The sequence below is a fragment of the Parasteatoda tepidariorum genome, chromosome 3 (genome assembly GCF_043381705.1).
Source record: "Parasteatoda tepidariorum isolate YZ-2023 chromosome 3, CAS_Ptep_4.0, whole genome shotgun sequence".
Lineage (NCBI taxonomy): Eukaryota > Metazoa > Arthropoda > Arachnida > Araneae > Theridiidae > Parasteatoda > Parasteatoda tepidariorum.
The window spans coordinates 73,156,549-73,168,381 of NC_092206.1; the positions used below are offsets into that span (position 1 = coordinate 73,156,549).

The 11,833-nt window shown below is 27.1% G+C and overlaps 1 protein-coding gene across 1 annotated transcript in view; it reads left to right on the plus strand.

Annotated features, from left to right (window-relative positions):
• The window catches only part of LOC107440672 (inactive tyrosine-protein kinase 7), an 80,071-nt gene extending 70,462 nt beyond the window's left edge, over positions 1–9,609 (plus strand). Inside the window, exons 11-13 of the mRNA XM_071178839.1 lie at positions 3,379–3,576; positions 5,804–6,036; positions 7,357–9,609. Of these exons, the coding sequence (XP_071034940.1) occupies positions 3,379–3,576; positions 5,804–6,036; positions 7,357–7,938 (1,013 nt within the window). The 3' untranslated portion in view covers positions 7,939–9,609. The remainder of the gene's footprint in view (positions 1–3,378; positions 3,577–5,803; positions 6,037–7,356) is intronic.
• The last annotated feature ends 2,224 nt before the right edge of the window (positions 9,610–11,833 follow it).

Here is an 11,833-nt window from a genome sequence, read left to right on the forward strand (position 1 = left end):
CTTTGCGCCACAACTCAGCCACCAAACTGAAGATGGTGCTGTTTCAGGTCTCAATTTTTTTTTTTTTTTTTTTTTTTTTTTTTAAGCCCTTTTGGTGCTCTTTTCATGAGATGTTTTTAAAAAGTGCTTAATTTTCCCTTTTCGAAAAGGAAATTTTTTTTTTTTACTTTATCGTGTTGATTTTTGCTACATGTTATGCATGGTTTTCACATTTTTCTATTCTATGTTTTCACAATTCATTCAACCACGATCCATTTCGGTGTGCCATGGATCCGTAATGTATGATAGCGCCAATCATGCTTAATGAAATACTTGGGAGTGACTACTGAGCTGGATTCGATGAGATTCTTGCACTCTCATGTGCAACTCTGCTGCATTTTGCAAGATATTCTCAATTTCAGGCTTCATCTTTCACCCTCTTAAGTTGAACCGAAAAATCTCTAGATCTTTTTATGGTGGCTAATATAATCAATAAAAGAGTTCTTTGTCAGACACTAGTTATTTTGTCATGATTATGTAAAGTCTTTGAAAATTATTTTGCATTTTGTTAATGTTATATAGTGCTTAAAAATATTTTTTAGTGCTTAAAAGGTGCGTATTTTTTGTTGAGAGATTTGGTTATGCACCCTGTTTTTATTTTTATTATTTGAAGTTTAATAACCCTTAGCTCTTCATGGTCATTTAATGACCTTTTTTATTTATTTTTTTCAAATTGGAGGAGTCATCCCCTGTGCAGAGGAGTCATGAATTAACACTAGTGTTGACTCGTGATGGCGTGTATTCGGATCATCATCTGGGATGTTTCCCAGACTGTCGCCAATACCCATTGTGCTGCTTAAATGCAACGTAAATAAAATACCTACCTACCTAATCTTTTTTTTATTAATCTTTTTAAAAAAATAGTTATAACCACTTAATATTTACAAGATGTAACTCATTATTTTCACATTAATCATGTAATACCTAGAGGCCACAAAATAATATGTAACAGTGAGGACCCCCTCTGAAATGCAATGGGTTAATAATTTGTGTTACTTTTTTACTTTTTTTACTCTTTGCTACACTTTTTTTTTTTACCATAAACTAACTTTTTTTTGGTGAGTTCCTATTACTTTGTAACTTTTATAAAACTTTTTTCAATTTATTGAACATTAAAATAGTTGGAAAATATAATTGCTGTTATGTAATATATAAGTATTGTAATTGTAAACATGTTACTTGTTTTGTTATTTTTAATGAAATATTTTTATTCATTTCAAAAAATTTTGTTGTCTAAAATCAATTTTGTTTATGTCTTTCGGCCTTCATGAATAGAATGTTCAAGCAGCATTGATTCATCAGTACTGATATTGAAGAACTTGAATTTTTTTTCTTATTTTTTAATAAAAAAACATGATTATTTGCAAAATTTCAGTAGCACTAGTGTATTAATCACATTAAAAGATATCACAACCTTTTCCATCAAACTCTTGTTTCGAAAATTTATTTTGAATGCTCCAAAAAAATACATTCTTTGGTATACTTACTTTTTTTTATAAGTTTAAAGCTTATTAAAGCAATTTGTTTGTTCTTAAAGAATTCCTTAATAAGAATTTAACAGCTTTTATTTGCAATTTTTTTATCCGTATTATCAATGTTCTCCCTTAAGCAATCCATTCTGCCTGCCCTTTGACCCCTATAAATGCACCGTCTTAGTCCTTTTTGTAAAAATAAGCCGCCCATCCCTTACAAACATTGCTTTTTTAATCATATTCTATTTTTTTTAAACTAATTCACAGTATAAATAATAATTACACATTGGTAAAATTATCTGTGTTTAGAAGTTTAATTCTGATTACTATTACATATATTTACTTATTACACATTTTGATAAATTTGTGCAGCGTTAAATGAGTGCCTTTTTAAAACTTATAGTGCCTTGTCTTTTTTTTATTCCTCGGGAGAAGTCTGGTATTATCTTTATTAATTTATAAGCAATTAACGGAAGTTATTATTTGAATCAACTGAAGTTATTAATCATTTTCTCATTTGATATATACAATTACTTTATTATCTGACTCTCTCTCTCTCTCTTTCATTTTTGCTGCTTTTAAAATTAATCTTACTATAATTATTTATTAATAATATAATTTGTAAAATAAACGAGCTTTTAAAAACTGTGATAGCTGTATTTTTTAAGTTTCAAGTAATTCATCTTTACACTTTTATCAAGTTATGTATGCTATTATTTGCCAATAAAAGAGAGAGAAAAATTGTTAATTTTCTAACAAAACATTAATTTTCTTACTAAGAAGTTATTTCTTGACAAAAAGTTTGCAAACAAATTGAAAAGGAAGTTATATGTATCATAAAAGAGTTCAACCAGTTACCTATCTGATTTTATTACTTTAAGTACATATAAATTTGTTTCAATATAGCTGATTCAAGCTCTTCTGCATTAAAAAACATACACTGATATGTAGATAAACTTTAGTATTAGCAAATTTAATTAACATAACTTTTGAATTTTACGAAATTGCTTATTCATCCATACACACAAAAACCATTTATCTATCTTACTTTATTCAAATCCTTAATTTTAAATCAGTGGTTCCTGAACTTTTTGGTCTTGTCGACCCCTTGCCATGTTTTCCGGTTTTGGGTGGACCTCATATTGATTTTTTGTACTTCAAATGTATTTTTGACAGCTAGTATAGTGCTACTCACTGTGAAAGATTTAAATTTCTAACTGTAGTGTGAAAAACTTAAGAAGAAACACATGTTAATTTTATACATTTATTAATTAAATTCAAATTAATTTACCGCGGAAAAATACTTTTTTGTTACAAAATAAAACCTTACACACAGAGAAAATAAAAAAAACATACGCGGGCGGAGCTGCAGGCAACTGCTAGTTTATAATAATTCAGTTTCATATATCAGAAAATAATCCTAATAACTTAAATTTTAATAACATTTTTACTTCATTGCTACTTTTATAAATTATGTAGAATTTAGATATATGTATGTCTTTATATTATAAGGTAGTATAATGTAAGTAAATAGGTACTATCAGTGTATGTTGATTATTCCATTCATGAAATGCCAAAATTAAAGTCATGACTTGCTTATATGAGATCCACTGTCGTTGACCCCCATTTTCATTTCATGGACCCCCAATTTTTTTTTTCACTTGGCATGGACCCCTTGCAGGTTGTCATCGATCCCTGGGGGTCGATACAGACCACTTTGGGAATCGCTGTCTGTAGAAGTACTCATAAGGTATAAATTTTAGGTAAAGAAAAAAGACTAAGCATAAAGTTTCTTAGATGACTGTTTTAAAAGAACACAAATTTATAAATATTTTACAGAATTTAATAACCTCATTTTTACCCACAGCTAAGAGTGAAAATGGAACATTGCCCAATGACACAGAAATGAATGCTATTGTGACAAAACCACTAAATGGGAGTGCTGGGAGAAGTGATTGTGAAGCCCAGTCTCACAGCTCTGGTTCTCATTACTCAAAGAAAAGTCGTTCCTCTTTAGAAAAATCTCACTTTCCTAGAAGTGAACTTCAGACAATGATGCTGCTAGGTGAGTAGTTAATTGAAATGAATTCTAGGTTTATTTAATTTTAAGTTTTTATGTTATAGTTTCAGTTCAAAAAAAACATTATTTTTTTCAGTACAAAAAAAAAACATTATTTATAACATTATGTACAAAAAAGCATTATTTAAAAAATTATACATTACTGATTTAAACATTAGTTATATTTGGATTATGTCATGATTTATGTAATGGAAAAGCCCATGTCTTATTGAATTTATTTTCAAGCTTGATAATATAAAAAAAAGTTATTGTTCAAAGTTTTATAACAACGAAACAGAATGTTAATTAAAACTGATTTAAACATTATTGATATTCTTATGTTACGTTTTTATATAATGAAAAAGGCAAGTCTTATTAAATTTATATTTCAAACTGTTATATTACAGTATTTTTATTTTATCAAGAATAAACTAATTGTTATTTCGTTTTTTTAGCTAAAATCTTAATATTTCTAATTTTTATGGGTAATTCTAATTGTGCCATTTATAATTATAAATAGTTTCTAAAAATGATTACATTTAAACATATTTTCAATTATAAAATATTTCTAAAATAAATTTGTAATGTAAACAAGAAAAGCATATTTATTTTAAACTATACATGAGAAACATTATTTTTTGAGATTAGCTTTTATTTAGAAATTTGAGAACTAATTGTTAAAAAAAAACTAACTCAGTGGTATATAGTGCTATCATAGTTCTTTCGCCTAAAAGTTTCTGAAGGGAGTTGATTTTGTTATCTGTTATGTTAAATCACTGTTTTACCATTGATATTAGTGCATGGATGAATTGTTTTCTTGTTATGTTTAAAGGAAGAGAAAACATAGAAACCAAAAAAAATCATTTTCTAGAATTGCACACGGTGATAAAAACAATTTTGCTTATAGAACTTCATTATTTTCTATTTCATTAAAAATGTCCCTTTTTATAAAGTCTTGTTTACATTTGAAACATGTTTTTTCCCTGCATTCATAATGAGATAAATTATCATCAATGCCAAGAATTCAAAATGTTGTAAACAAATCTTTTTTCATTTGAGTATGAAGTCTATTCATTTCTGTTTTTGTTACTGTATCTTGAGAGAATGATAAAATTGTTTTGTCAAAAATATGCTTGTATAAATGTTTGTTGTTGGATCACATTTTGTCTAAAATTTTGTAGTTCATCTCAAAATAACATACATAATATGCATTCTATACTATTTTTTTTTTTTTTAACTTCAAAACTGCTGCCCTTTAAACTGCTTGCATTTTTCTTTTATTTTTTTTTATGTAAAATTTTTTTCTTTCGTTTTTTAGATAATTTTTAAATATATGACCTAGTAATTTGAATTGAAACTATGAGCGTGCTTTCTTAATAAAAATAGTAGCTAAATAAGAGTTAGCCTGTAAACATTGTTAAATTTTAAAGAGAATAGATCAAATAATTAATGCTCCTGATAAGGTTTAAGACAGTTTGATTTTTGAAGTTTAAGTTGGGCTGAATTTTTATATTTATGAAAGCTAGGATTGGAAATATGTTGTTTTTTAATGCAAAGAACTTGATAATGTATTATTTACAATACTTAATTAAATAGCAAAATAAATTTTATTAATGTTAAAAAATTTTGAAATAAATAGCTTTGTTAAATCACTTAAATTTGAATAAGGAAGAAATATTTGAAAATTAGACAATGTATTAGTTCGTTTATCAGGCATGTAATGACTTCAACAGGTTATTGATAGCAATATGCAAATGATGTTTGATATCATAAATTAAACTGAATGGTCACCTGTAGAGTGCGGACATCTTCGCCAGAGGGCGCTTCGCACACTCACCTCCAAAAAGTAATTAATTAAAATAAGAGAGAAGCGTTCTCGGAACTGACTTGTGAAGTCAGATAAAATCATGTCAATAACTTACCTTTAATTTCATATTATTTTTATATATGTTAATAATAAAAAGTGTTGTCCATATAAGTGATAGTTATTCATGAGAACCAACCACATAATAATCATAAGGAATATTACAGTCACCTACCCGAAAAATAATGATAGCCTAATAGTTCAATTCATGAAAATTTTGAACCTTTAACGAAGATTGTATTTTAATATATTAAAAGCTAAAATTTGTCTGTATTTTTAAGCTGTTAATTGAGTAATATCAAATGTAAGATGTATTTTTCATCCTTTATTTCTGTAAAAATGTTTTTTAAGTTAGAGATATTATTTTAGGTCATGGAGAGTATGGTGAGGTGTTTCTGGCCAAAGCAAAAGGCATTGTCGATCCAGACCAAGAGGTTGTAGTCATGGTTAAAGCCTTGCAGACTAGAGATGAAAACTCACATTTCGAATACCGAAGAGAAATGGATATGCTTAACAAACTACGCCATGAAAATATTGCTAAGCTCTTAGGAATATGTCGAGAGACAGAACCATTTTTATTTATAACAGAATACAGTGATTGGGTAAATATCTTCTTCAATATTTTTTTGAAAAAAATTGCAAAATGTTTTACGGTTAACAATAAAAAAAAAAATCTTCTCCTGAAATTTATTTTGTAAAAGTGATTTATGAGGTTCAATAAATGCAGATCCTATGCATAAATTGTGGAACTATCTAATTGTTTTACCCGATGTTCAAAATTGTTTGTAACAGTAAAAAAATAATTGTGAAATTTTTCTAGATTTTTTTAAAAAGAAAATAAGCAAAAGTTTTTAGCTATCGTATAAACTTTAATATAAAAGATTATAATTGCATTAACACTAAATAAAATCCGTACAAGAAATAGTGATCTTCAGATGTACTAGAAGATCTATATTATGCAATTCTTCTTTCAGCTGCAATCTAGCTGAAATAAGAATGTGTTCATAAGCTATATTAGCCAAACAATCTCTGAAGCAAACAAAAATTTTTAAATATTTTGGTTTTTAGTTTTAATGCTCATAATAAGTATTTAAGTTCTCATTAGTATTTAAAAATTATTTTAAAAATTACTATTAATCTGTTTCTGATATATATTGCCATGTTTAAATAGGAAGTTTAAAAATAAATGAAATGATCTTTATCAGTGGTCTCTAACCCCCGTATCGCTGACCGTTATTAGCCTGTGGATCAAATAATAGCAGACAGCCTAATAAACATTAAATTATTTCCATTTTATATATTGTAGTGTTTGTACGACTTCACATGAACAAAAGGTTAACTGAGAGCTCAGAAACGTCACAAAAAGCTGCACTTATACCTCGCATGTAATTGTATTTTATTTTGAAAGCATGTTTAAATACAATTAAATTAAGATTATTCAATCAAAACAATCTAAAATATAATTATCAATCTACTTACTCCCCTCAGCAGGCAGCATTAAAATTATCAAAGATTGACCGGTCTGCAGCTATAAAAAGGTTGGAAGCACTCATCTATATAACACAAAATTTTCAAAATACAAAAAATCATATTTCAAGGTTTCTGTTATAACGATCTTCTATTGTAATTGCAGTAACTTATTTATCATATTTTTATGAGTTGAGTATAATATTATTAAATGAGTATAAAAAGTTTCTACTATAGTGTCATCTATCCTTTAAATTTGATTTTAATAGCTGCCTATTGTTTTTGTATTGAAAGGTACTATAAATTAGATAAAAATTCTTCCGTAAAAACACCCATTTAGTGAGTTTTCAAAGTTCCTTTTATTTGAAACTTACATTCAAAAATAATTTAGATCCTAAATTTTTTAACGCTTAACTCTGTGTAACTTTTATGTATAATATTATTTATTTTTGCAGGGAGATTTGAAACAATTTCTCCTCGCTACTCGTCGAGATAATGTTTCTAGAAAAGGTCCCAAACCACCACCTCTAAATGTCCCACAGATGCTGGGTGTGTGCCATCAAATTGCTACAGCCATGGAACACCTATCCAACCAACGTTTTACCCACAAAGACCTAGCCACCAGAAATTGCCTTGTATCTTCACGTTTGAACATCAAAATCAGTTTTCCAAGCTTGTCTCGTGATACCTACGCCGAGGAATATTTTATGTATCGTAACAAGAACGTCCCTTTGAGATGGGCTCCCTCAGAAGCGATACTCGAGGATGAGTGGTCAACAAAGAGTGATGTCTGGTCATTTGCAGTTCTTGTGTGGGAGTTGTTTACACAAGCGGAACTCCCCTTTTCTGATCTGACCAATGAAGCTGTGTTGAGGTTCCTGGACAATGGGGAACTGAGGTGGAAGCCACCAAGTGGGGCACCACTGAGTTTGTGTTCTTTGTTACAGACTTGTTGGAGTTCTTGTGCCAGAGACCGTCCTACATTTACAGACATTGTCCAGAGGATAGGACAAGTGACTGTTGACAGTCATTTATAATTTTTACAATTTATGCCATCCTTAAACTAAAATTATTTAGTTCCACTAAGCTGGCACTAAAATATATGCAGCAAACTCTCAATTCTAAATATACACCTTACTGCCTGATGCCCGAAAACATATCTGAACCTTTTTTTTTTTTATTTGAGTATTGAGATTGCAAACTTATTGAATACTTTTACCAGTTAAGCCTTTCGACTTTCAACAAGTTTGTTGAGAAATCTCTTCTTAATACACATCTTTCTTATAAAATAACATGAAGGAAAGTAAGTTTTTCTACAGGAAAAACTAAAAGTGAATAGATATCTTCAAACATTCAGTCATTTAAAAATATACATGATCTTTATTTCTATTACAAAGCTTAAATAACATACTTATTAAATTTTTTTTCAGTTACAGATTTAAATGTGCATTTAAAATCTTTTGAATAATTAGACTCTATTGTATAGATACAATACTGTATGTTTCTTAAGACTTTTAATTCTTCTTAATATCGTTTCAGATATAAGAAATCAAAGTGATATATATATATATTTCTTTTAATTTTTTTATGTCAGAGTTCCTTTTCATTTTTTACTTCTAAAATTTTATTATCATGAGATCAATATTTGAGTGAATAATAATATTTTTGCTCTTTATTCCTTTTTATCAAGGTTCTTTTTCTAAAGTTGTTTTACCTTTACATTGCTTTAAAAATAAATTTATGTATATTTCTATTGTTCTTAAACTTATTTCCTTTTCTTCAAACTAACTTTTTTATTCAGTTTAAAGTAAGTAAATAAGATTACATAAACAAAAAGATTTATATGTTAATGTACTATAATTGATTCCATTTAGAAAGTTTTGTTCAAGTTTTAGCTGTCAATGTCAGTCAGATTCTGATTTAAATAGACCTCTCTAATGTTTTGTAAATGTATATAAGTGCATACTTCTCTCTCCTATTGTTATAAGAACAAGAAATAGCGTATTTCAAAGAGGGGAGCTTCACTCTTCCCTGATTCTCTTTCTCTTGTCGATCCAAGCCAAAAAGCTATCTTAAATATTGACCCAACTTGAAATAGTTAATAATAATTATAGTCACCGCTACAGACAAATGGGGAGGGAAGTTCTTTCCATAGACAGACAATACATTTTTATGCATTTCCTCTTCAGAAAAATCTCTTCATACAATGATGTTGTTAGGAGAGCAACTGTTGAATGAATTTCATGAAATATTGAATAATGAATGAAATATAAACAAGGTTGAATATATGATGAATTTAATCCCTACTGTAATATTAGTCGATATTTATTTTAAAAAATTGAGAGTTTGCTGCTGTGGTATTTACCAAATAATGTGTTCACATAATTCATAAAACATTGTTGCCACTTTTCATTTTTGGCAAGCTTATGTGTGACTGTTGCAAGAAGATGTAGATATATTTGTGTATAGATATGAATTTAGTAAAGAGTTCACTGCAAAAATTTCTATTTTGATATTTCTTCTTAAAATTTTGTATTGTTTTTACTATGACTTGTGATGTTTTTTGTACATTTCACAATTTTTATAATTTTTTATTGTGATATGCTCGTATATGTTTAATCTAGATTATACTGGAATTCTCGATGCCTGAAATTCATTTTATTTCTTTTAACATTTTGAATCAGTCAGACAACTAGACTTACAAACTAGTTTTTAAAATGTAAAAAAAAATAATACTTTTATTTTATCAAATATACTATGTTATGCCTCATTGTACTTGAATGATGGGAATGATATTTACCAATTTAACATGAACTTTCTGAATTTATTATAACAAAACGCTGATTTTTTTAATGTATATATTGAAAAGTTTGGAAAACTAAACTTCAGTATAATTTTTTAAATAATATTAATATACTATAAATAATATAACTTGCTAAATATTGGTTAACAAAATTAAAATATGCATCCAACATTTTAACTTTAACACATTTTATCTGTAACTTTTTAACATTTTATCCTTTTAGTTCAAATCAAAATGCTTATTTTATGTTAAGCATACTTTTTTTATTTTATGTACTTACCTTTTAAGTTATTGAGCTACTTGATCAAACTTTTTCCTATCAAGTAGTGTAACCCTATTGAACACATTTTTCTGTGTTAAAAAGCTACAAATTTTACTCCAGGCAAGTTTTCAAACGTTTAAAAAGTTGAATTTATTTTGTTTGAATAAGACTACTTTATGTTAACATTAAGACTAATGTTCTTAAATTTAAGACTAATGTTCTTTTACTATCTCTTAACTATGAGATAATAAGAGCTTTTCATGTTTAATTTTTTTTGTGTGTGTTATTTTTTATTCAATAGGTTTTTATTATTAGTGATTTAATTTACAACCAATGTTTTATGAGAACTTATAGCAAAAAAATTTTTTCTATTAACACCAAAAAAGAATTTATGTATTTCAAACCATTAAAAGTAAATTTTTTTATGATAAGTAACTATGATAAGTAATTGATATTTTAGTATCATCTATACTTATAAATTTGCTAATTAAGCTCAATTAGTTAGTTAAGATAGTAATTAAATGCTCAAACATAGACTGATTTTAATACCATTTATTGACTGAAAAAAAGTTTTAAATTCATAATATTATAAACATATTTCTATATGTTAAAATATCAATTTTAAACAATAACTAATTGAAAGTATCATTGATATAAAGAAAATATGTACATATTTTCTTGGCTCATGGCTTGATAATTTAAGTGGATCTATTTCAATATTTTACTTCAAATATGTATTGGAAGTTACCTATGTAATTTTAATAATGTCTTCCTTTGTGAAAAGTACATAGTTCTTCGAAATTCTTCTAACAATACGGATTTACCATGTTGTTAGAAAATTATTTTTAATTTTGAAAAAAAAAATTTCTTTCCATAATATTTTTTATCTAAATTGTTTTATAAAACCAAGTCAAAATTTCAACCTATTTAAATCTTTATAATTTAGCCTTTTTTAATAAACAAAAATTAACCTTGAAGTGCCGTTGACCAATCAACAAACTAGTTTTTATTATACTCAAAATTAACAAGTTATTACACAGTGTTTAATTTTAAAAAAAGACTTCTATGTTTTATTTAAAATAATCAGCAATTGATATTGATAACTGTTTTCTATCAAATGTCTCTATGTTTTATTTTTTGTGTGAAATCGGTGATTGAGTGCCAAAAATCCTACGAATTAAATAAAAGTGCTAGTTTATTTTTTTTTTAGGTTGGTATGAAATTATCTCCTGACAATTAAGTTTGTTAAATTTGGTTAATTTTTTCAATAGTTAAGAATTGCTAAAAAAAAATTTAGTCATATTAAATAATAAAATAATAAGCAATACAAAGTATTTTTATAGCACCTAAAATGTGTTTTAGTTTATTAGATTAATATCTCAACTAGTGGAGGTTTACTTTAATATCAAAGTGTCCATTTTAGAAGTATCCTAGTGTAAAAGCTTATTATTACAGTATGTAATAGTATAATGGGTAGTACTGTAATAATAAGCCATTATTTTTGGATACTCCTTGGCCACAATTTTCCCACCAACCTGATATTATGGCATATTTCATATGTTTTCTTCATTATATTCAATAAGCTTATTTTCAAATTTGTGTTATTTAACCAGTTAGTTATATATCTGTTCCTAGGGCTGGACCTTATTGCTTTCAGCTGCTCCTGCCAGGTATGTTAGATTGGAGATGATTAAAAAATAAATTTTTCAAAATGAAACTTCAGCAATTATTTAAACTTAGGAAATGAAGCAAAATTATAAGCTATTTGTGTCGAAGTGAACTTATTTTAATTTTTATGAAGCTCTATACTGTCTTTCAATGTATATTCTCTCCCCTCTGGAAAAAAAAATGCAAACCTTATCTTAAA